At 44.7% G+C, this 26003-nt stretch overlaps 1 protein-coding gene across 2 annotated transcripts in view; it reads right to left on the bottom strand.

Moving 5' to 3' along the window:
• Nucleotides 1–3438: 3438 nt before the first annotated feature.
• Nucleotides 3439–26003, bottom strand: part of LOC141131844 (CD5 antigen-like) — a 33718-nt gene continuing 11153 nt past the window's right edge. For both annotated transcript variants that reach the window (XM_073619598.1, XM_073619602.1), the window contains 3 exons: nucleotides 18799–19116; nucleotides 8117–8434; nucleotides 3439–5218 (listed from right to left, as the gene is read on the bottom strand). In XM_073619598.1, the coding sequence (XP_073475699.1) occupies nucleotides 5214–5218; nucleotides 8117–8434; nucleotides 18799–19116 (641 nt within the window). In that variant the 3' untranslated portion in view covers nucleotides 3439–5213. The remainder of the gene's footprint in view (nucleotides 5219–8116; nucleotides 8435–18798; nucleotides 19117–26003) is intronic.

The following is a 26003-nucleotide window of genomic DNA, read 5'->3' as shown; positions in this document are numbered from 1 at the left end:
TTCCTTGCCCCAGCTCTTGTGCAGGACACACGAGGGGTGCACATGCAGGAATTTACCAGAGTGGGCAGCAAAGAGCCCGATGTCAGCTCAATGACACTCACACACATTCCGAAATCCAGCGCGGCCACGGAGCTCTCCTGCACCCGCCCCTGCCTTCTCCCATCCCCGCAAGACATCCGGGCCCTTCTAGACGCTCGGGCCCCTTACTAGTGTATGGGCTCTGTACCCCCCTGATGGCGGCCCTGCCCGCCGGACTGCCTGTGCCCACTAAGCCTGACTCCCTCGCCCCACTGCTACTTCTATTTGTCTGGCTCTGATGGGGCCTTAGGTGAACCTAGGGCCCCTGGTCAGTGCTCCTGACCCCTGCACTCTGTACATTACATACTCCTGACCCCCGCACTCTGTACGTTATGTACTCATGACCCCTGCACTCTGTACATTACATACTCCTGACCCCAGTGCACTATGTGTTACCTCCTCTTGAACCCTGAATTCTGTGTGACCCACAATAAATGATTAGTGGCCCTTTTCAGGCCAACAAGGTCCGATAAATTGGATCCTGCTGACTAGTGAAGGTGCAGGCTGGGGAAATGTTTGTCCAGACCCCAAGCATGTAGAAGTAGGAAGAGATAGCTGCTGCACGCCTCGCCCTGGCCCAAGTGGTTAGCAGGTGAAAGCAGTCTCAGCTCGATTCATCCAAGCCATGCTCCCAACGTGTTTTGCCATTTGTTTAGCTGCGGCATTCGTTATATCGGAAAATTCGTAACTTCGGATAAATTCGTATTTGTTACGTTGACTAACAGCCAAATTTGAAAGGAAATTCCAATGCCTATAATTTAATAGTTAGTTATTTTTAGTTAGTTGGTTATTATTTCAGACTTTCGTTCTTTGGAATGTTCAGATTTTCTTTCTTCAAAATATCGGAAATGCAAAAATTTGTAAATTCGAAAATTTGGAAAGTTGCACATTCGGATTTTCGAAAATTCTAAAATTTGAAAATTCGTAATTTTGTAAATTTGAAAATTAGAAAATCTGGAAAATTGAAAGTTCTTATTTTTGATTTTTCGAATTTCCGAATTTACAAATTTACAAATTTTGATCATAACGAATGACCCGGAAAAAAACAAAAACGAATGAAACTAAAACGAACAAATTTTTTGGCAGTGCACATGTCTACTGAATGTAGTCTCCAACAGGGGCACATGTGGCAGGGTGACACCATAGATGCAAAATTTAAAGACAGTTGTCACCCCATAACAAAATTGCCTTCACGCAAGGCTCACAAAGTATAAATCTAATAAAAGCTGAACATTTAAAAAGATTGAAAACAACTTTCAGAATGACATTACTATGTTAAAGAATATATGACATTTTAGTTATTGGGTTTAGATCTGCATAGAGCCCTGGACCTCAGCCCTACTGAGCACCTTTGGGAATTGGAAAGTCAATGGTGGGTCAAAGTTTCTCATACAACATCACTACATGACCTCACAAATGTTCTTTTGGCCGAATAGACACAAATTCCCCCAGACATACTCCAATATCTTGTAAAAAGCTTTTGAAGAATGGAGGGAGTTTAAGCCCCACAGGGAGGCCAACTTCATAGTAATGCCCATTGTGTTGGAATGGGGTATCCAGCACAGTATTGGGACGCCTGCCTTTACACGCACATGCACTTTAATGGCATCCCAGTCTTAGTCTGTAGGGTTCAATATTGATTTGGCCCACCCTTTGCAGCTATAACAGCTTATTCTCTTCTGGGAAGGCTGTCCACAAGGTTTAGGAGTGTGTCTATTGGAATGTTTGACCATTCTTCCAGAAGCGCATTTGTGAGGTCATTCACTGATGTGGATGAGAAGGCCTGGCTCGCAGTCTCCACTCTAATTCATCTTAAAGGTGTTCTATCGGGTTGAGGTCAGGACTCCTCCACCCCAAACTCGCTCATCCATGTCTTTATGGACCTTGCTTTGTGCACTGGTGCGCAGTCAAGTTGGAACAGGAAGGGGCCATCCCCAAACTGTTCCCACAAAGTTGGGACCATGAAATTGTACAAAATGTCTTGGTATGCTGACGCCTTAAGAGTTCCCTTCACTGGAACTAAGGGGCCAAGCCCAACAACTGAAAAACAAACCCACACCACATAATCCCCCCTCCACCAAATGATTTGGACCAGTGCACAAAACAAGATCAATAAAGGCCAGTCAAGCTCCTTCGTCCCAAACTCGCTAATCAATGTCTTTATGGACCTTTCTTTGTGCACTGGTCCAAATCAGGGTGGAGGAACTTGACTGGCCTGACCTCAACCAGATAGAACACCTTTGGAATAAATTAGAGCGGAGACTGCGAGCCAGGCCTTCTCGTCCAACATCAGTGCCTGACCTCACAAATGCACTTCTGGAAAAATAGTCAAACATTCCCATAGACACACTCCTAAACCTTGTGGACAGCCTTCCCAGAAGACGTTGAAGCTGTTATAGCTGCAAAGGGTGGGCCAACTCAATATTGAACCCTACAGACTAAGACTGGGATGCCATTAAAGTTCATGTGCGTGTAAAGACAGGCGTCCCAATACTTTTGGTAATAAAGTGTATATATTAAAAAAAAAAAAAAAAAAAAATATATATATATATAAACCATAGACTGTGGACTCTATAACTTTCCTACAGACTAAATAATATACACTGATTTGGGTTATTTTCACAAACAAAAATGTAGCAGAATACATTTTGCCCTAAATTTATAAAGAACGATTATCTATTTGCAAAATTTTATAGCTGAAACAATGAAAAACTTTTTTTTCTCAAAAATGTTTGCTCTTTTTTCATTTATTACTAATATTATTTATTATGATTTGGCAAAAAATAAAAAACCAGTGGTGATTAACTCCTTGGTGCAAATATGAGGCCTCTCGGTAGGTGGGCCTTGGTTACCGAGTGGCCACATTTTTGTGTGTGTAAGTGCAAATAGCGATGTGCCGAGAGCGCGCCCAGCTCAGTCACCGGCGGGTAATGGAAAAATCCTCATTGCTCCATCCGATCATGTGACTGACATGACAGCCAATCACTGTGACCTGGGATATGTGTGTGTGTGTTCCTCTCAGTGTTAAGGGGTGTGTGATCAATGCCGCTGCTAGCTCCTGTGAGGCTTCAGCCAACAATGGGGTGGCCCCTAAAAGTCGCACATCTACAGTGCCTTGAAAAAGTATTCATACCCCTTGAAATTTTCCCACATTTTGTCACGTTACAACCAAAAACGTAAATGTATTTCATTGGCATTTTAAAAGTTCAAAGGGTGGGCCAACTCAATATTGAACCCTACGGACTAAGACTGGGATGCCATTAAAGTTTATGCGCGTGTAAAGCAGGCGTCCCAATACTTTTGGTAATATAGTGTAGAAATAGGAGTCAAATCAGTAAACTCATTAGTAAAAGAGAAACCTTTTTTTTAATGAAATATGCAATTTATTTAAAAAATGCATGGTAATTAGAAAAGCCAATACTCATTGTCAGTTGATCACAAATTAATATACTGCCAAGATATGGCTGAAATGAATGATTTAGATATTCAGCTACTGTATATAATATGTCTTTGTGTGCTCCTTACTGAATATATCATTTGGTTATTTCCTATTATGCACGACAGCTGTAGGCATACATAATACATCCCATTCAGCTGTTGACTGAAATCAACTCATATTAGACCCACGAGGTGAAGAATTTCTGTATACTGGGAAGCAGTGGCGTTGGGAGGGGGGGGCTGAGGGGGGCTGGGGCCCCGAGTGAGTCCCCAAAAAGACCCGGGTCTTGGGCATGCACAATTCTGTTATTAGCCCAGAGCCCGAGCGCCGCCGCCGAGCAGGGACTGATCTGACCCCACGGCAGAGTGACATAGCAGGTCCCGCATTCTGGAGCCTGCAGCGCCTATGATGGACGTCCCACTGGTCCAATGCCGGGACCGCGGAATGTGTGATGTCCATCATAGGCGCTGCAGGCTCCAGAAGGTGGGAATTACAATGAGGCCACCGCACCACTGTAGGAAGATCCCCACTCAGCGCTCGGGCGGGCGGCTCTCCTCTCCTGTCCTGTGTGATGGCTCTGGCTCTGGATGCCTGGAGTGCCTGCTGTCTACTACTCTACTGTGATAGGCACGCCGCACACTACAGCTGAGCTGCAGGAGGAGTTCACGTCACCTGGAGTCTGGTCAGGGAGGTCAGTGCGTGTCAGTGTGGGTCAGTGTATGTCAAGTAGGTCAGTGTGTGTCAGGTAGGTCAGTGTGTGTCAGGTAGGTCAGTGCGTGTCAAGTAGGTCAGTGTATGTCAGGTAGGTCAGTGTGTGTCAGGTAGGTCAGTGTATGTCAGGTAGGTCGGTGTGGGTCAGGTAGGTCAGTGTGGGTCAGGTAGGTTAGTGTATGCCAGGTAGGTCAGGGTGTGTCAGGTAGGTCAGTGTATGTCAGGTAGGTCAGTGTATGTCAAGTAGGTCAGTGCATGTCAGATAGGTCAGTGTGTGTCAGATAGGTCAGTGTGTGTCAGATAGGTCAGTGTGTGTCAGATAGGTCAGTGTGGGTCAGGTAGGTCAGTGTGGGTCAGGTAGGTTAGTGTATGTCAGGTAGGTCAGGGTGTGTCAGGTAGGTCAGTGTGGGTCAGGTAGGTTAGTGTATGACAGGTAGATCAGGGTGTGTCAGGTATGTCAGGTAGGTTAGTGCATGTCAGGTAGGTCAGTGTATGTCAGGTAGGTCAGTGCATGTCAGGTAGGTCAGTGTGTGTCAGGTAGGTAACATCTCCCCCCTGGTGCCGGGCTCGGACTTTGGGCTGAAGCCCCTGGTCTTTTTGCCACCTAGCAACGCCCCTGCTGGGAAGGCTAATTATAAAATTGTAGACAAGTTTGCTTTCCTTACAAGTTTTCAGTGATAACACCACAGAAAAGCTATAGGCCAATTTGAATTACAGTTTTTAGTCTGCTCTTGAAGACTGAAAATTTATGAAAATAGCTTAACGCTGTTAAAACAAATGCTTTTCAATTGTTTTTCCTATCCAAAGAATTCTGCTCAGCCTCTCTTGTGATTTACTCAACAATGGGAATGGAAAGTTCAGGCGACAAATGAAGGTGTATAAATGCAGGATTTAATAGAATCATCTGATCTGGCGTGTGGCGGAGGCATGTAAATATATCCAAAATGACAAAATATGCGGCATTCATGCGTTTAGTTGCTTCCTTTTATCCTGTGAAAACAGAGAGATAGTGCATGATTTATAAACTAGATAGATAGATAGATATAGATAGATAGATAGATAGATAGATAGATAGATAGATAGATAGATAGATAGATAGAATGGTATAGCTATGATTAAATGAGCCCTGGCACAAAATTTGGAGGCTCGACCTTTAATGGTCTCCTCCTTCTTTACTGGTCTCCTCCACCTTTACAAAGGCAATGCAGTGTCAGTCAATTCTCTTTCCACAAAGCTTTATAACCTTATTTAATATGTTACCTAGGGGCTACCGCATTGGAAAGTTTGATGGCTGTTTCAGGTGGAATTTCTTCATGAACATACATTTTTAAATGGGCTCTGAGAAAATCCTCTCTGTTGCTCATTTATTATGACCTAGTATTAAACAGGCAATGCACCTCCATAACAGGGCACTGGCCCATCTTGTGGTCCTACGACTTTTGTACTCCTAACACTCTTTATGAGAGCAGTTTGCTTATGTAACACTCCATGACCATATCCACCAGTTCATTCACAGTAGCCACTGCCCGCGTACCAGGCTCGTTATATTTTAGATGAGATGCTACATTAATGTTGCCATAACCACCCCTTCCTTCTGTATGAAGGTTATATCCATGAATTTTAGCTGGAGGAGTTAATTCAAGCATAGGCTCCTGCTTCTTCTTTGTGGCTTTTCTCGCTTGAAGGAACCCTAAGCCTGGCATGAACCTATCCATTAAGCAGTCCTTGAGGTCAACTATGATTTACAAGTCTGATCCTCTTCCTGGCCTCCAGGAAATCTTCCACCTCTTCCATCTGTATGAAGGTTATATCCATGAATTTTAGCTGGAGGGGTTAATTCAAGAATAGGCTTCTTCTTCTTTGGGGATTTTCTTGCTTGAAGGAACCCTCAGCCTGATATGAACTTATCCATTAAGCAATCCTTAAGGTCAACTATCATTCACAAGTCTCTTCCTCTTCGTGGCCTCCAGGAAATCTTCCACCTCTTCCTTCTGTATGAAGGTTATATCCATTAAATTTAGCTGGAGGGGTTAATTCAAGGATAGGCTCCTGCTTCTTCCTTGGGGATTTTCTCGTTTGAAGGAACCCTAAGCCTGGCATGAACCTATCCATTCAGCAGTCCTTGGGGTCAACTATAGTTTACAAGTCTGTTCCTCTTCCTGGCCTCCAGGAAATCTTCCACCTCTTCCATCTGTATGAAGGTTATATCAATGAATTTTAGCTGGAGGGGTTCATTCAAGATTAGGCTCCTGCTTCTTCTTTGGGGCTTTTCTTGCTTGAAGGAACCCTAAACCTGACATGAACTTATCCATTAAGCAGTGCTTAGGGTCAACTATCATTTACAAGTATGTTCCTCTTCCTGGTCTCCAGGAAATCTTCCACCTCTTCCTTCTGTATGAAAGTTTTATCCATGAATTTTAGCTGGAGGAGTTAATTCAAGAATAGGCTCCTGCTTCTTCTTTGGGGCTTTTCTTGCTTGAAGGAACACTAAGCCTATCATGAACTTATCCATTAAGCAGTCCTTGGGGTCAGTTATCATTTTCAAGTCTGTTCCTCTTCCTGGCCTCCAGGGAATCTTTCAATGCATATTCCAGTTCACTTAAGAAGGCCCTCTTCACTTCAGAGTCCCCCCACATGACCACACAGTTCTCCCATTACAGAGCCCCCCACAATCACAAGGTTCCCGTTCACACAGAGCCCCCCACAGACACACAGGCCAACCCATCACAAAGGCTCTACCTTTTGGCTTCAGCAGTGCAGCAGAGGGCAGGAGATGGAGGAGGTCTGGAGGAAGTGGATTTACATCTCCTCCAGAATGCTTGGGTTGGTCCTGCATGCAGAGGTCCTGGATCAGAGTCATGCACTGGCATTGTGCGGGCGAGCTGGCTGCCATCACCATAGTAATGCAGAACGCTTTGTTTCCTGGCCCTAGAGTGTTGTTGGTTGTTATAGTGCTGGTAGCTGGCCAGCCTGAACCATGGCAACTCATGATGCTTATTTGAAACAAACTGGGTTCCATGCTTGCGGCATTATGGGGGAACCCAGATGGCATCCTGCCATGGCAGCCTGGTTGATAAGCACTGCTATTTTCAAAATGAACAAGAAATTTTGCCTTTTGTTTTTACTTTAAAAAGCTATGTCATACTTACCTGCTCTGTACAATAGTTTTGCCCAGAGTAGCTCCGATTCTCCTACTACTTTCTTTCTACTAGCTACTTTCCCTGGGGGCACCCTTCAGTGCTCACTCCCGAGCAGCCCCGTCTGGGTCTACTAACAGAGACTGGATGACTAGGCCCTGCCCCCTCATCACAGAATTTGATTGACAGCAGCGGAAGCCAATGGCTAATGTGCCCAAGAAAGGGTGAGCAGGGCCCCTGCTCTTGTGCACTTTGCTGGATCGGATCAGGCTAAGGTAAGAATAAGAGGGGGGGGGGGGCTGTGAGGCTCCTGCAGCACAGAGGTATTTTTTATCTTAATGCATAGAATGCATTAAGGTAAAAAAAACCTTGAGGCTGTAGAACCACTTTGAGATGTGGCAACATATCCCCACCATCACCGTGTGGAGCAGTTAGACTCCAACTATCCATGTTTATCAGGTTTCATCAAACCTAAAGTAGCATACTCCCTAAGAGTAGTAGGAAGGTTCAACATCCTTCTTCCACCACTTCTCTTGGCATTCACAAAGGGCCAGACACAATGGTAACACAACATTACAGAGCTGAGACATTACATTCACGTCATGTGAAACTCTGTTTTGGTTAAGACAGCTAACGGGGGCTCCATGCTGGCCACTCAGATATGAAAGAGATAAAGGAGGGAACAGAAGAAGAATAGATAAGTACATAGAAGATATATACAGTGGTGGTATGAAGATGGATAGCTGTGTACCTGTGCAGTATACACTGACATCTTCTTCATGGCTGCAGTCGTTGTACGACCAAACGCGGTGTCTGCATTTATCCAATGACGCTTCGTTTCCCGTACATTCAACATCATCCAGCCAAATTGTGCCTTTTGATTGGCCAAACCGCTTCCTGCCCAAAGTGTATGGCCGGCAAGAGCCACACTTAATCTGACTGCAGGTGACATTGGCATCCTTGTCATCCCAAAGGTCATCACACACACTGCCCCATTGGCCATCATGGTAGACCTCCAGTCTCCCCGTGCATCTGTCCGGTCCATCAACCAGTCTGGCCTGCAATGGCTCTAAATGAAAATGAATATATATTATAGTGTTACTACTGGTTAGTGCCAGCCTTAAAGTGGTACTAAACCCAGGACCCTGCATTCACTATATCTGGTCTCCCACAGTACACAGAACATGGAAATGCAATTATTTTAGTAAATATAACTGCTAAATACCTTTTCTCATCGGCAGTATATAGTATATAGCAGTCAGTGTCCAGCCATGCACTAGCTTGTAGGAGGGGTTTTCTGACTAACCCATGAGACTGCAAGACCCCTGACCCTCTGTCTGGAAAGAGCTGATTGGCCCTTCTTATCAGCAGTATATGGCAGTCTTATGACTTTTATCAGTGTCTGGTTAAAGCTTGCGGGAGGCGTTTTCATTTTCCTCTGATTGTCCTATGAGTCTCCATGACCCCTGGTCCTCTGTCTGGACAATGCTGATTAGCTCTGTGCTGATCACATGCACCCTCCCAACAAAAAACCTCTCTAGCAATACACACCAAACTGAGCATGTGCAGAGTGCCCCTCAAGGCTCTATACTGTCAGCAGATGGATTGGGGACAGTAAAAAAAGGGATCAGAGAAGACAGGATCAAACAGCCTTTTTACCCAATGTGGAGGATTAACCCCTTAGGTTCCACAGTGAGTATAACAAGCATGCTTTACTGCATATACAGACTGATTTTACTGTTGTGGGTTTAGTAAATCTTTGATACTGAACTAGATTTATCCAACCATGAGAAGAGGTCATAAAATATAAGTGGTTCATATTGTAAATTCCATGGAAAGTTGTTCATTTAAAAAAGTGTATCTACAGCTATTTTTTTTTTTTTTTTTAGATTTGGATTCAGTGTGCGCCCCATTAAGATTTCTCCTCACTTCCTGTCCCTGAGGCACAACAGGAAATGAAAAGAAAACCTCTCAATGTGAGTTTAATTTCCCTTTTTAGTTATTAATGAAACGATTTTCTCTCAGTTCCTGTTCCAGTGACAAGTGTGAAAGTGTTTGATTTTCTCATCCCTGTCTTTCCCTGTGACAAGACCACCAAACAAATAAAGTGGATAGATCTGCAGTAAAAACCCAGACAGAGGTTTTAACTCTCGCCTACTACAGTGCCTTGGAAAAGTATTCATACCCCCTTGAAATTTTCCACATTTTGTCATGTTACGACCAAAAACGTAAATGTATTTTATTGGGATTTTATGTGATAGACCAACACAAAGTGGCACATAATTGTGAAGTGGAAGGAAAATGATAAATGGTTTTCATTTTTTTTTACAAATAAATATGTGAAAAGTGTGGTGTGCATTTGTATTCAGCCCCCTTTAGGCCCCTTTCACACATGCGGACCGTATGTCCGTATTTCATCCATCCGTTTTCGGATGAAATACGGACATACATGCATCCCTATGGGATAGCGGGTGTCAGCGGATGTACATCCGCTAACACCCGATGTCGTCTCCGCCTCCGCTCTCGTCCGATTCTGCGGACGGAAGAAAATCCTATTTTTCTATCCGTCTGCAGAGCGGATCGGATGAACACGGACAGACGGTCCGTGTTCCTCCGATCCCCCATAGGGGAGAGCGGAGATCTGACAGGGCGGTCCCTGCACAGTGTGCGGGTCCCGCCCTGTCATCTGCCTGCTCAGCTGGGGAAAGCGGAGCGATCCCCGCTGAGCAGCGGATAAACACGGGGCGGATCAACACGGATCCGTCCCGTGTGAAAGGGGCCTTACTCTGATACCCCTAACTAAAATCTGGTGGAACCAATTGCCTTCAGAAGTCACCTAATTAGTAAATAGAGTCCACCTGTGTGTACTTTAACACACAGGAGGTTGGCACAGCTGCGCGAATCACCGTGGGTGTACGTCGGCCGCTTTAACAGCGATAGGCGGTGCAACGCCGGAAGCTGATGTGCGTGGCCGGCGGCCGTGATGGCCGCCGGCCACCCGCAATCGCTCCACAGAGAGCCAGACCGGGGACCTGTGTATGTAAATAAACAGATCCCTGTTCTGACAGGGGAGTAGAGAGAGATCTGCTGTTCAGGATCAGGATCAGCGATCTCTTGCTACTCCCAGTCAGTCCCCTCCCCCCACAGTTAGAAACACCTCCCAGGGAGCACAGTTAACCCCTTGATCGCCCCCTAGTGTTAACCCCTTCCCTGCCAGTGACATTTATACAGTAATCATGGCTATTTTTAGCTCTGATCGCTGTATAAGTGCTGTTTCACACTGATGCGAGTTCATGACGAATTTGATGCGTCAAGAACATTCTAAATTCGCATGTCATCCACAAAGTCATTGTTTTCAATGACCGTCGTTCACATAAATGCGTTGCGATTCCCCTACGAATGCGATGCGATAAAAAAAAGGGTCTTGTGCGAGTTTACTGCGTTGCGTTGCGAATTTAGCCTCCATAGACATCAATGTAAATCGTTCTGGAATCGCATTGTTGGTTCAGATATGTGCGAATTCCACCACACTACTCTCCACAAAAAACAGGAAATACACAGGAAGTTAACACCTTTTTTCTTTTTCCATTATGATTCCATTGGCTAGAACATCAATCGCAGCTATGACCAACTCCTAAAATTCGCGGTAAAATCGCGGTAAAATCGCACCTCACACAGGACAAAAAAAACGGAACAAATTCGCAGCGCAGCAGTGTGAACCGGCTATTAATGTGAATGGTCCCAAAAGAAGTGTCAAAAGGGTCCGATCTGTCCGTCACAATGTCCCAGTTCCGCTAAAAATCGCAGATCATCGCCATTACTAGTGATAAATAAATAAATAATAAAAATGCCATAAATCTATCCGCTATTTTGTAGATGCTGTAACTTTTGTGCAAACCAATCAATATGCGCTTCTTACGATTTTTTTTTTTAATCAAAAATATGTAGATGAATACATATTGGCCTAAACTTATGAAGAAATTTGTTTTTTTTTTAATATTTATTATAGCAAAAAGTAAAAAAAAATATATATATTTTTTTAATTGTCGCTATTTTTTGTTTATAGCACAAAAAATAAAAATTGCAGAGATGATCAAATACCACTAAAAGAAAGCTCTATTTGTGGGAAAAAAAGGACAAACATTTTATTTGGGTACAACATCGCACGAACGCGCAATTGTCAGTTAAAGCGACGCAGCGCCGTATCGCAAAAAATGGCCTGGTCATTAAGGGGGCAAATCCTTCCGGTCCTTAAGTAGTTAATCTCAGTATAAATTCAGCCATACCTCCCAACATTTTGAGATGGGCATGAGGGACACCTACTAGCAAATGTATGTAGGCATAGGACACGCCACCTGCCACACCCCCTTAAAGGAGAATTAACCAAAAAAAAAAAAGGTTAATTAAATCTACAAGTGCTTTTTTTACCACTTCTATTCCTATATATTGGCTTTTAAAATTTACAAATGCAGTAATTTAGAATTTGGATGAAAGGTTTAGCGCTGGAAAAACACTTTTTGAAAGATAAAAAGTGCATTTTATATACAACTATATAGATCAGACCAAAATGAGGGACAAATGAGGAGGAATGAGGGACAGAGGGACATTGCTCCAAATCAGGGACAGTCCCTCCAAATCAGAGACAGTTGGGAGCTATGAACACAGCTGTTCTGTGAAGCCCTCATAGGTTTGTTAGAAAACCTTAGTGAACAAACAGCATCATGAAGGCCAAGGAACGCACCAGACAGGTCAGGGATAAAGTTGTGGAGACGTTTAAAGCAGGGTTAGTTTATAAAATAATATCCCAAGCTTTGAACATCTCACAGAGCTTTGTTCAATCCATGATCCGAAAATGGAAAGAGTATGGCACAATTGTAAACCTACCAAGACATGGTAGTTTGCGAGAAGCCATGTGGGGGACACAGCCAGGGGAATTGCTAGGTCTGCAAAAGATCTGGGGCTAGAGCCCATAGCAGCGGTCACCAATCTTTTTGCATGCCCGTGGGGGGGGACCAGTGGTAAGCAATTTTTCATGGGCGATGGCTGGTGTTGGTGCTTCAATCATCATGGCATAATGGTTGATATGGTGTCAGGGTGATTGAAGTGCATTATTTCTATTGTTACATTCTAATATATAATGAAGTGGTTCAACTCACCATACTGCAGAATCAGTGGGAGCCCTGGGCGTGTCACTTGCCACATCTCCTGCCACTAGATGCAGCGTATTACTTGCCGCCGTCACCTGCCACTAGATGTGGATTGTCACTTGCGACGTCTCCTGCCTCCATTTGCAGATTGTCACTTACTTTAGTGAGAGCAGGAGAGCGGTGATGCGGGGCTGGCAGTAAGAGATGATGTCATCTCGCTGCTCCCCGCCGCACCTCCGACATTGAAGCAAGGGGGTCTGGCTGCAAAGTGGAGCTCCACAATGACCGTGCTGTGAGGGCAGAAGAGCGCCGATTTGTGGAGGACAGTGAGAGATTATGTCCTCTCTCTGCTGCTCGCCGCACCTCGCTCAAAAATTGAAGAGGCCCGGCTGTGAATAGCTTTTTCCTTTCCTCTCCTCCACCTCTCTCATGCAGCCAGCCCGCCTGCCGCAGCAGCCGCAACCCGCTGGTTAGGCAGGGACCCTACGGAAAGAGACTCGGGGCTATGGGCCCCAGATTCGGGGCTATAGCCCCAATAGCCACCCCCTAGCAACGCCCCTGGACACAGCAAACATGTGGAAGAAGGTGAGACCAAAATGGAGCTTTTTGGCCTAAAAGCAAAACACTATGTGTAGTGGAAAACTAATACATCACCTTGAACACACCATCCCCACAGTGAAACATGGTGGTGGCAGCATCATGTTGTGGGGATGCTTTTCTTCAGCAGGGACAGGAAAGCTGGTCAGAGTTGATGGGAAGATGGATGGAGCGAAATACAGGGCAATCTTATGCCACGTATACATGGTCGGACTTTTTGTCTACAAAAGTCCGACGGACGCCGACGGACCAAATCCGGTGGACAATCCGATCGTGTGTGGGCTTCCCCGGACTTTCAGCGGACTTTTCCAGCCGCAAATCTGACGGACTTTAGATTTGAAACATGCTTCAAATCTTTACGTCGTAACTCCACTGGACCCAGAAATCCGCTCATCTGTATGCTAGTCCGACGGACAAAAACCCACGCTAGGGCAGCTATTGGCTACTGGATATCAACTTCCTTATTTTAGTCTGGTGTACATCATCACGTACGAATCCGTCGGACTTTTGTGTGATCGTATGTAGGCAAGTCCGTTCATTAGAAAGTCCGCCAAAAGTCAGTCGAAAGTCTGTCGGATGGGCTGTTGGACTTTTGTAGCCGAAAAGCCTGTCCGTGTGTACGCGGCATTAGAGTCTGCAAAAGACTTGAGACTGGGGCGGAGGTTCAACTTCCAGCAGGACAACGACCCTAAACATACAGCCAGAGCTACAATGGAATGGTTTAGATCAGGGGTCTCCAAACTGCAGCCCTGGGGCCGAATGTGGCCCTTTGCTTGCCTTTATCCAGCCCTTGGGGCACTATTTCATTCACTGACACCAACAATGGGGAATCATTTTTGTTGTTGACACCAACAATGGGGCACTATTCCTCCAACTGACACCAAAGATGGGGCACTAGTCCTCACCACTGACACCAAAGATATGGTATTGTTTAATCCCACTGGACACCTGGACATGTTTGACTCTCCATGGCCACAGTCCAGCCCCCCTAAAGTCTGAAGGACAGTAAACTGGCCCTTTGTTTAGAAAGTTTGGAGACCCCCGGTTTAGATCAAAGCATATTCATGTGTTAGAATGGCCCAGTCAAAGTCCAGACCTAAATCCAATTGAGAATCTGTGGCAAGACTTGAAAATTGCTGTTCGCAGACGCTCTCCATCCAATCTGACAGAACTTGAGCTATTTTTCAAAGAAGAATGGGCAAAAATATCACTCTCTAGATGTGCAAAGCTGGTAGAGACATCCCCAAAAAGACTTGCAGCTGTAATTGCAGTGAAAGGAGGTTCTACAAAGTATTGACTCCGAGGGGCTGAATACAAATGTACACCACACTTTTCACATATTTATTTGTAAAAACATTTTGAAAACCATTTATCATTTTCCTTCCTCTTCACAATTATGTGCCACTTTGTGTTTGTTTATCACATAAAATCCCAATAAAATATATTTACGTTTTTAATTATAACATGACAAAATGTGGAACATTTCAAGAGGTATGAATACTTTTTCAAGGCACTGTACTTAGATTTTTTTAAAACCAGAGTTTAGTGTCACTTTAAGGCTACTTTGTAACTGTAGGAAAAGTGGTCTGACCTTCACATACAGAAAGGGTTCTTTCTTGTAAGAGATGTAAAGCTGTGGAAAATTATTCTGCATAATGTTGTTTGTTTATCTAAGTATGTCATTTATTTATTTTAAAATATTCCTTGGATCGACGTTCTGTATATAGTATTCCTGTGTTCTGTGCAGGTTAGAACACACATTTAGCTTTTCACTCTCAGTGACCATGTCCTATCCACCTTTTTGCTCTCCGTAGTTAACAACCCCCCCCCAATCTTGGTTCTCATTTACAGAATACCACTTCCTGTTTCCTGTAAGGAATGTTGGAGGGTTACTACACCCTCCGGAACCATGAGCGTCCCCTTTCTCTCTACAATCTATAAGTTTTGTACTTTCCACGTCTTTGCAGTGTTACAAAAAATAAACATCCAGAGCGCACACATCTACAGAGAACACACGGAACATGCACAGCTAGAGCACACAAACATACAGAGAACACACAGAACATGCACAGCTAGAGCACACACACATACAGAGAACACACAGAACATGCACAGCTAAAGCACACACACATACAGAGAACACACGCAACATGCACAGCTAGAGCACACACACATACAGAGAACACATGGAACATGCACAGCTAGAGCACACACACATACAGAGAACACACGGAACATGCACAGCTAGAGCAAACACACATACAGGGAAAACGCGGAACATGCACAGCTAGAGCACACACACATACAGGGAAAACACGGAACATGCACAGCTAGAGCACACACACATACATAGAGCACACAGAACATGCACAGCCAGAGAGCACACATATACACAGAACACATGGAACATTCACAGCCAGACCTCACACATATACCTTGAACACATGGAACATGCACATGCCAGAACACATGCACATACAGAGAACCCACAGAATATGCACAACCAGAGCACACACACACATACAGAGAACACACAGAATATGCACAACCAGAGCGCACACCTCTACAGAGAACACACAGACAGGGAACACATGGAACATGCACAGTCAGAGCTTACATACACACACACACACACACACACAAGAACACACGGAACGTGCACAGCCAGAGCACATGCACAAAGAACACATAGAACATGCACAACCAGGGCACACACACACACATACACAGAACACATGAAATGTGCACAGTCAGAGCACAGACACATACACAGAACACGTGAAACATGCACAGTCAGAGCACACACACATGCACAGAACACGTGAAACATGCACAGTCAGAGCACATGCACAAAGAACACATAGAACCTGCACAACCAGAGCACACACACACATACACAGAACACATGAAATGTGCACAGTCAGAGCACACACATACACAGAACATGTGAAACATGCACAGTTAGAGCACACACACATACACAGAACACGTGAAACATGCACAGTCAGAGCATACACACACACACACGAGAACACACGGAACGTGCACAGCCAGAGCACATGCACAAAGAACACATAGAACATGCACAACCAGAGAACAAACACACACATACACAGAACACATGAAATGTGCACAGTCAGAGCACACACAGACATACACAGAACACGTGAAACATGCATAGTTAGAGCACACACACATACAAAGAACATGTGAAACATGCACAGTTAGAGCACACTCACATACACGGAACACGTGAAACATGCACAGTCAGAGCACACACAGACATACACAGAACACGTGAAACATGCACAGTTAGAGCACACACACATTCAGAGAAATAGATAGAACAAAAACTGCGCTTTAGGATGCGTGTATAGGGTAAGTAATTAAGGTTGCTGCCTCCCTTACACAAAGTACCTGGTGGGGTACTATGTAAAAGTATGAAAATAAAGGATTGGGTGTATTGGCGCTACCTAAAGAGAGTCATATATTGACCAATATAATTAAATACTGAGATAGCCTATAATGTGGCACCTCCTACTTTTAGTTGTGAATCTAAGAGGTATGCAGTTTATAAAAGCCCCCCTTATTTACAATATGGGTAGTTCCACAACCGCTAAGTAGGTACGTTTCTAATGCTCAAATGTTCAAATGATTATAATGGGTAACAGGTGTCGCACAGCTTACTGGATCCTACTGTATCTGGAAAAGGGACCAGAAACTGGATTCCATATAGCGCATTTACTAGGAACCATATAGCAATACGGTGATGTATCCTAATCTGATACGTTACATATAATCATCCTAGGTTACAATTACATAGACCAAAAACTACTCAATAGCCCAGGAAACAACAGCAATTAAATTTTCAACAAATATTGTAATGCCGCGTACACACGGTCGGACTTTTCGTCTACAAAAGTCCGACAGCCTGTCCGACATACTTCCGACGTACCTTCGGCGGACTTGCGGCAGACTTTCTTACGAACGGACTTGCCTACACACGACCACACAAAAGTCCGACGGATTCGTACGTGATGACGTACACCGGACTAAAATAAGGAAGTTCATAGCCAGTAGCCAATAGCTGCCCTAGCGTGGGTTTTTGTCCGTCGGACTAGCACACAGACGAGCGGATTTCGGGGTCCGTCGTACTTACGACGTAAAGATTTGAAGCATGTTTCAAATCTAAAGTCCGTCGGATTTGAGGCTAAAAAAGTCCGTTGAAAGTCCGGAGAAGCCCACACACGATCGGATTACCAGCCAGCTTTAGTCCGTCAGCGTCCGTTGGACTTTTGTAGACGAAAAGTCCGACCGTGTGTACGCGGCATAACAGTCCCATATATTGATGTTCAATAATTTGTGTAGATTCCCACAGGTGACTTGGTGCTGCAATAATTTGTCAGGTGACTCTCGTGCTCCCCCTTTGGTTGCTTACTCACCAGCTCCCAAAACCCCAGCAGGGGTATAACGCTTATGGTATGATACGCGGGGTTCTTCCGTCTGATAGATCCTTATGTGGTAATCAGCTCCCCAAGCCCCCCAGCGGGGTAATTCACCTGTGTTTGGGAAATGGATCGCCTTGCTGCCAGGTATTATGCTGGATGTCTCCTGTGCTCTTGCAGTGGAGTGGAAGCAATATCTTCAAGGATTCAAGAGCACAGGAGACATCCAGCATAATACCTGGCAGCAAGGCGATCCATTTCCCAAACACAGGTGAATTACCCCGCTGGGGGGCTTGGGGAGCTGATTACCACATAAGGATCTATCAGACGGAAGAACCCCGCGTATCATACCATAAGCGTTATACCCCTGCTGGGGTTTTGGGAGCTGGTGAGTAAGCAACCAAAGGGGGAGCACGAGAGTCACCTGACAAATTATTGCAGCACCAAGTCACCTGTGGGAATCTACACAAATTATTGAACATCAATATATGGGACTGTTACAATATTTGTTGAAAATTTAATTGCTGTTGTTTCCTGGGCTATTGAGTAGTTTTTGGTCTATGTAATTGTAACCTAGGATGATTATATGTAACGTATCAGATTAGGATACATCACCGTATTGCTATATGGTTCCTAGTAAATGCACTATATGGAATCCAGTTTCTGGTCCCTTTTCCAGATACAGTAGGATCCAGTAAGCTGTGCGACACCTGTTACCCATTATAATCATTTGAACATTTGAGCATTAGAAACGTACCTACTTAGCGGTTGTGGCACTACCCATATTGTAAATAAGGGGGGCTTTTATAAACTGCATACCTCTTAGATTCACAACTAAAAGTAGGAGGTGCCACATTATTGGCTATCTCAGTATTTAATTATATTGGTCAATATATGACTCTCTTTAGGTAGCGCCAATACACCCAATCCTTTATTTTCACACATTCAGAGAACACACATGCATACAGAGAACACATGGAACACTGTCAACACAGGCAGCAATAAAAATCTCAGAGGCTCCCACTATTCCCTACCCTAGGTTAAACAAAATAAAACATTTACAAACAAAATAAAACAATAAAACAAATAACAAAAAAAAAGAGGGGGGAAATATATACTTTTTCACCTGCACATTTTTAATATTGAAGACTCGATCTTTAGGTTCTTTTATAATACCAGTCAGGACTGGTTCTCTTGTTCAGGTTAAATGACAACCAATGATAAGACAGTAAATGATCCCATACCTCTGCAAGTGATCCAGATATCCTCCCTGTGGTGGCAATGATGTGGTTTAATCGGTTCAATTTGGCATTCAGACAGGGCCTCTTCATCTCCAGTACACTGCACCATTTTCTGCCAGATTCTGCCTTTTCCTTTCTTCAAAAAGCCACATGGCTTACCTCTGACGAGGGATCCACACTTCAGCTCTTTACACACCACCTTGGAGTCCCATCCAAGCCACGTACGACTACACACAGAGTTCCATTCTCCATCATAGTGAACCTCCAACCTCCCACTGCAGCGGTGGGGTCCATCCACCAATCTGATCTTCAGTGACTCTTCTGAAATTACCGAGAAATGGGAGTTTGGCATGTCAAACCTTTCAATTTTAGTTTATCCTTAGAATGACCTAACTACTTGCAGAATTATTAGGCCATGTAGGCACAGGGTGTAATGTAAGGATGGTCATACCATACCCAAGAGTAACTTCTAGGCCAGACCCTCTCTCAGTTTATTAATTCCTGCATTTATACCAGTGTTGGTATTCTGATTTTGGTAGGAACCATACCTTGTTGGTACCAAGACATGTACCACCATCAACATATATCTGTAAATTGTTGAGGGCTGAGGGTTGAGGTTTTGCATTGTTATGATTGACACACATACACATGGGAAGATTGCATTTAGTTTTATGTTTCCCCTGCCACTGTACTTTCAAAAAAAATCCATAATTCTGTCATTTTATAACTTTTTAACCACTTGACCTCCGGAAGATTTACCCCCTTCCCGACCAGGCCACTTTGCACCACGGCACTGTGTTACTTTAAATGACAATTGTGACGCTGTACCCAAATAAAATGTATGTCCTTTTTTTCCCACAAATAGAGCTTTTTTTTGGTAGTGTTTGATCACCTCTGCATTTTTTTGTTGTTTGCACTATAAGCAAAAAAAAGACCAACAATTTTGAAAAAAAAATAAATAAAAAATTTACTTTCTGCTATAAAACACATCCAATAAAAAAAAAAAAAATCTAATTTCTTCATCAATTTAGGCCAATATGTATTCTGCTAAATATTTTTTGTAAAAAAAAAAAAAAAAATCACAATAAGCGTATATTGATTTTTTTTTGCAAAAGTTATAGTGTCTACAAACTATGGGATATTTTTATTTATTTTAATTTATTTTACATTTTTTTTACTAGTAATAGCGATGATCAGCGAATTATAGCAGAACTGCGATACTGCAACGGACATTTGGACACTACCTGACATTTTGTGGGAACCAGTGACACTAATACAATAATCAGTGTTAAAAATATGCCGTGTCACTGTACTAATGACACTGGCTGGGAAGGGGTTAAACATCGAGGGGGATCAAGGGGTTAACTGTGTGCCTGACCAGTGCTTTTCTAAACTGTGGGAGGTGCTTTTACTAGGGGAAGACAGGGATCCTAGTCCCTGCTTTGCAGAGACACAGGATCCATGCCTTCCCTCCTGTCAGAACGGCAATTTGCCTTGTTTACATAGGCAGATTGGAGTTTCGTCTCTGTGGCTGATGATCGGCTGGTGCATATCGAGTCTGCGGTACGTGCTGATTTGCTTCCGCTGTGTGTAAACACAGCGGGAACGAGCCGCCGGTGCGCATGCGTGCCCCCTACCCAGAAGTGCAGGATTACGTATAAATACGTGATCCGGTGCACCGTGGTCGCACTGTAGCAGTAAAACTGCTATAGGGCAGATGGCAAGTGGTTAAACTGATTTTCATTTTAGCTTAACAAAACTGGCATGAAAATGCATTCTCAGAGGGTTGATTGATAATGTCCCAGATTCACAAGAAGTGGGTTAAACAGCAATGACAGGAACAGTATAAAGTGGAGTGTCAGTGGGGGACAGCACCGGAGTAACTTTTATAGCAAAAGCTGCATATTTTATTTTCAAAGCTGCTTGGCAATTAAATTATTTTTATTTTAAAAAAACTTAGAAAAAAACCTGGGACAAAGAATTCGTAGAGCACCATGGGTTTCCTAACGAGAGCATGCCAGTTGCTGCCTGCCTTTAGGCTGACTCTGTCTGACTGTAACCTCAGATGCTGCTGTGGGGGGATCACTGCTCTGACTGTATGTGAAAACTGCAACTTAAAGTATATCTAAAGGCAAAACTTTTTTCCTGGTGCCTCCATGGCAGCATACCTATGACAAGCTCCACTTTGGTTCCTCCCTCAGGATCAGTGAATATTATAAAAGAATAGAGTTAGAGCACCCCCAGCATTCTCCTTTTCTTCCTCATACCTTTGCTCAGTGAATATTTGGTCGGGTGTCCTTACCTTTGCAGTCGGCAGCTTCCAGCCGGTCTCAGCCTCTCCCGGATGCAGCCCCTTGGCTCAGGCTGCTAAATGCTCTAAAAAGCAAGAGAGTCTCTTCTGAGGGTTTTTTGGGACATGCAGCGGTCCCCTAACCAGGGGCATTTGTTCTGCCTATGAGGATGAGGCTTCAGCTCGTGGGGCATGGAAAAAGCAGCTACCTATTCTTTCCTACTTCCTTTTTTTTCTCCCCTCTGCAGGTTCCTCGGTTCCCTGTCCCTAAGAAAATGATGGTAAGTATGGTGCAATTTTCTGTTTTTTGTTTGTTTTGGATAGAGGGGCTGATTTAGCTTCATTTAAGGATCCTTTGGATATAGAAGGATAGATATGGATCTGAAAAAGGCCTACCAAATTTCTGGAAACACATGTAAGCCATCAATAGCTTTAACATCCGTGTCCAATGAGGTGCGTGTTTGGACAGAAAATGTAGAAGCGGCAATTCGTCAAAATGTTCTAAAAGATGATATAATAAAGGCTCTGGATGAAGCTGTCGGCAGACTTTATCGGGGAGGCAGCAATTGATTCAATCAGGTGTTCCGCGAAGGCAATGCTACACAGCGTGATGACAAAATGCGCATTATGGTTAAAACCATGGGCAGCAGACGTTGCATCCAAACAGAACTGGTGCAAAATTCCATTTGACGGGAAGGCCCTGTTTGGAGAGAAGTCCGGCTTACTCCCACAAGACAGTAGAACCAGGTGCACCAGAACTATCACTTCCAGGTTTCAGCATTTCAGGAACAGAGATTTCAGACAGTCTAGTCAAGGAAGGGGCTCGAGACAAAATTGGAAAGGTACACAATCCACATTCATGAAGTCTTGCAGACAAGGGGTTACGGCTACCTCACAGGATTCCACAAAATCCTTTTGACGCCATGTCAGCCCAGTGGGAACCGGGCTCAAACACTTTTCCGAGGCCTGGATCAAAAGATGTTAGGATCCCTGGGTGGTCTTGACAACTCAAAGTATGGTCATTTTTGGACATTCTCAAGCCAGCCACCAAAAGATTTCCGGGGTGCCGGAGACCCCACAAAAAGCAGAGGCCCTCTATCAGTTCCTTCATTCTCTACAGGAACAGCAAGCAGCCATACCAGTACCCTCGTCCCAGAGAATTTCGGGTTTTTACTCCGCCTTTTTTCTACTACCCAAAAGGACTGGAGGTTGGAGCCCTGTAATAGATCTCAAATGTTTAAATTACCATATACTTCAGGAGAAGTTCAAGATGGAGTCCTTACAGACCATAATCCGTGCAGTCCAACCAGGGGAATGGATTATATCAGTAGACCTACAGGACGCATATCTGCACATCCCCATATTTCCACCATTCTAAAAGTACCTCAGATTTCTGGTAGGGAACACTCACCTGCAGTTCCAGAGCCTCCCTTTCGGTCTCTGTACATCACCCAGAGTCTTCACGAAGGTGTTGGTTTCCATCCTGGCCCCACTTCAGGAAAGAGGTCTCAGAGTGTATCACTACTTAGACGACATTCTGCTCTTAGCGGGAGATTAGCTCAGTTAACAGAACACAGGGCACTCCTTCTGTCAACCCTGGCAGAATTCGGCTGGGTGATAAATCAAGCCAAAAGCCACCTCACTCCTACCCAAGAGATGATCTACCTGGGCACCCACTTTGATACTGTCAAAGGGACAGTATCCCTGCCCCCGCAGAAATTGTCAGCCAGAAAATGAAGAGAGTGAGACTACAGTCCTATCTGTCGGCATTGAATTGTCTGAGCCTACTGGGGACGATGTCACCCAGTATTCCAATGGTCCCTTGGGCCCATTGCCACCTGAGGCACTTCCAATTAGGATTTGTTCCATTGGTTCAGGAATCCTATCTCTCCCAACATTTACGCTTAACAAACCCAATGCACAGGGGCCTACATTGGTGGACGAAGAGGGAGATGCTGGTAAAATCACCCCCTTTGGGTCACATCTCTTGGATCACGCTTACCACTGACACCAGTGCAGTAGGCTGGGGGGCTCACTGCAACCACGCTGCAGTACAAGGGAGATGGGCCTTCAATTCAGCAGGAGTAGTGTGCAACATCCTGGAAGTCTGGGCAGCATACCTCACCCTGATTGCTCTGTCCCAACAGATCAGAGGGAAAGCAATATTACTAAGGAATGGACAACAAGGCTGCAGTGTCATACATTCATCGCCAAGGGGGAACTGACAGCAGCTCCCTCCCAAGAGAGGTAGAGCCCATCATCCTGTGGGCGGAGAGGGATCTGTTCGATCTGAGAGCAGTTTATCTCCCAGGTCATCTGAACACTGCATCCGAAAGCCTTCGATGGGATAGCAGACCTCTGGGGTCTTCAAGAACTAGACCTCTTTGCCGCAGAGAGCAATATGAAGCTGCCGAGATTCATCTCACGACTTCCACACCCTCTGGCGAAGACAGCGGAGACAGCGGATGCCCTCTCCAGCCCATGGGCATGCAGTCTAGCTTATGCATTCCCTCCCCGGCCACTCATCTCCAGGTTCCTTGGGAGGCTTACAATAGAGGACACAACAGTAATAGCAGTCCTTCCATACTGGCCAAGGCATCCTTGGTTCCCGACTGCAATGTCCCTGAGTACCCAACCTCCGGTCATGATTCCATAATAATTATGGCTACCTCGCCTTCTTTCACAGGGTCCTCACTTCCACCCGGACCCACTCAGATTAAACCTTCACATTTAGATGCTGAAAGGGAGAGGCTCCAGGCATTAGAATGCTCGTCTAGGGTCATCTCAACCTTGCTCAAGGCCAAAAAGCCATCAACAAACGGCTTGTACGATAGCGTGTGGAATAAGTTTCAATCTTTTGCGGGTTGCAAAAACTTTGATCCAACCTTACCCGCTCCCTTTCAGATACTCGATTTCCTACAGGCAGGCCTAGACCTAGGTCTAGGATTAAGCACTCTCAAGGTGCAAGTAGCAGCCATCTCGGCAGCCACCAACAGAAGATGGGCCGAAGATTCTATGATAAATCAGTTTTTTAAGGCTATCAAGAAAATACGTCCACCTAAAGGACAGAACTTTCCCACATGGGACCTCTCGGTCGTCCCGGATTCCTTAACCAACCAACCGTTTGTTCCAAACGAATCAACATCTCTGTGGAATTTAACCCTAAAGTTATCTTTTCTAATCGTTGTGGCGTCAGGTAGAAGAGTGTCAGAGCTGCAGGCCTTGGGTGCAGACCATGATCATATCAAGTATTTTTCAGACAGGGTAGAGCTTAGGACAGTTTGTGGGTTCATCCCCAAGACAGCCTCCACCGTTAGTATCTCGGAACCTTGGGCTCTACCAACATTCTCAGATCCAGAATCCGTCTCTCTCCATAATTTGGATATCGCATCGATATTAACATGCTATCTGCAGGCCACAGCTCCCTTCAGGAAGTCTTCCACACTGTTTGTTATACCCAGGGGTAAAAATAAGGGTAAGGAGGCAACTTCTAGGATGATAGCCTCCTGGATAGTGAAGCTAATTCGAAAGGCGTACAGGGCAAGGGGCCTCGAACCCCCTTCATCGCTCAAGGTTAATTCCACCAGATCTGTCTCTGCCTCCTTGGTGGCGAGAGCAAATATGTCAAACTAAACTATATGAAGGGCAGAAACCTGGTCTTCTCAACATACGTTTTTGAAGCACTACAGAGTAGACCCAGGGGCTCTCTCTTTGATAGAATTCGTCAGGCAGGCCATCAAGTCAGCATTTACCTACTCGAGGGAGTAACCTTTTGTTCAAAATAAAATTTCTTTCTAAGCATCAACCCACCCGTTTTCAGATAGTTATTTGTCATAGGTATGCTGCCATGGAGGCACCAGGAAAACAGAAAATTGTACCATACTTACCGTAATTTTCGCTTCCTGGTGCCTATCCATGGCAGTATACAAACCTACCCTTGGTATTCTATATTACGGAGAATGCTGGGGGTGCTCTGACTCAATTTTTTTATAATATTCACTGATTCTGAGGGAGCCAAGGTGGAGCTTGTCATAGGTATGCTGCCATGGATAGGCAGCAGGTAAAGAAAATTATGGTAAGTATGGTGCAATTTTCTGTTTTTTGTTTGTTTTGGATAGAGGGGAGATGGACTAGAAGCCATGTCAGTTTTTATTGCTGTCTGAATCCCTGTTATAGAAATTCATCCTTCCTTTTTGTCCTTTTTACCAATATCATTGAAATTGAAAGAAAAAGAAAATCTCAAATTTTGGCTTGTCCCCAGAAAAGTATTAGAGCGGAAATCTTCCAATGGGGCCACTAGTTCTGGTGACTTGGCAGTCCCCAAAAGATTCCCTTAATTTGCATGGGTTTAAAGAACCCTTCCTCTCCTTCTTCCCAGATAGTGTGGTGCTCAGGCCAATGCTGGGATTAGTCCTGAAGGTAGCCTCTAGTTTTCATATGACACAAGAAATCACGCTCCAAATGTTTCTAGCAGAGAACTCCCAGAATCCAAATCCACTCGATGTGGGATCTTCACTGAAAGCCTGTGGACGCGACGGCCCAACTTAGAAAGTCAGACCATTCCTTCGTCATCCCGAGTGGTGCTCGGAAGGGCCTGAGGGTTTCTGGTAGGGCGATCGCCTCGTGGCTAGTCAAGACTATATCGCCGGCCTACACAACGAAGGGTTTGTCTGTGCCTGAGGGGGTCACAACGCATTGCACTAGGGGAGTCTCTACCTGCTGGGCAGCGGTGGGACAAGTTTCCTTGGAGACGATTTGCAAGGCAGCCACATGGACGTCCATACATACCTTAATGGCACACTACTGCATGGAGCCGGCGGCTCTGACTACTGTAGATTCTGGTAAGAGTGTTCTGGCTTCCGCCTCCAGTGTAGATTACAATTTTTTCTCAAGCATTACCCTCCCATGTGTGGCTAGT

Source organism: Aquarana catesbeiana, linkage group LG01, assembly GCF_042186555.1.
Source record: "Aquarana catesbeiana isolate 2022-GZ linkage group LG01, ASM4218655v1, whole genome shotgun sequence".
In the NCBI taxonomy this organism is placed as follows: domain Eukaryota; kingdom Metazoa; phylum Chordata; class Amphibia; order Anura; family Ranidae; genus Aquarana; species Aquarana catesbeiana.
Note: the sequence above shows the minus strand (reverse complement) of the source record. Positions and strands in the feature narration are given on the sequence as shown.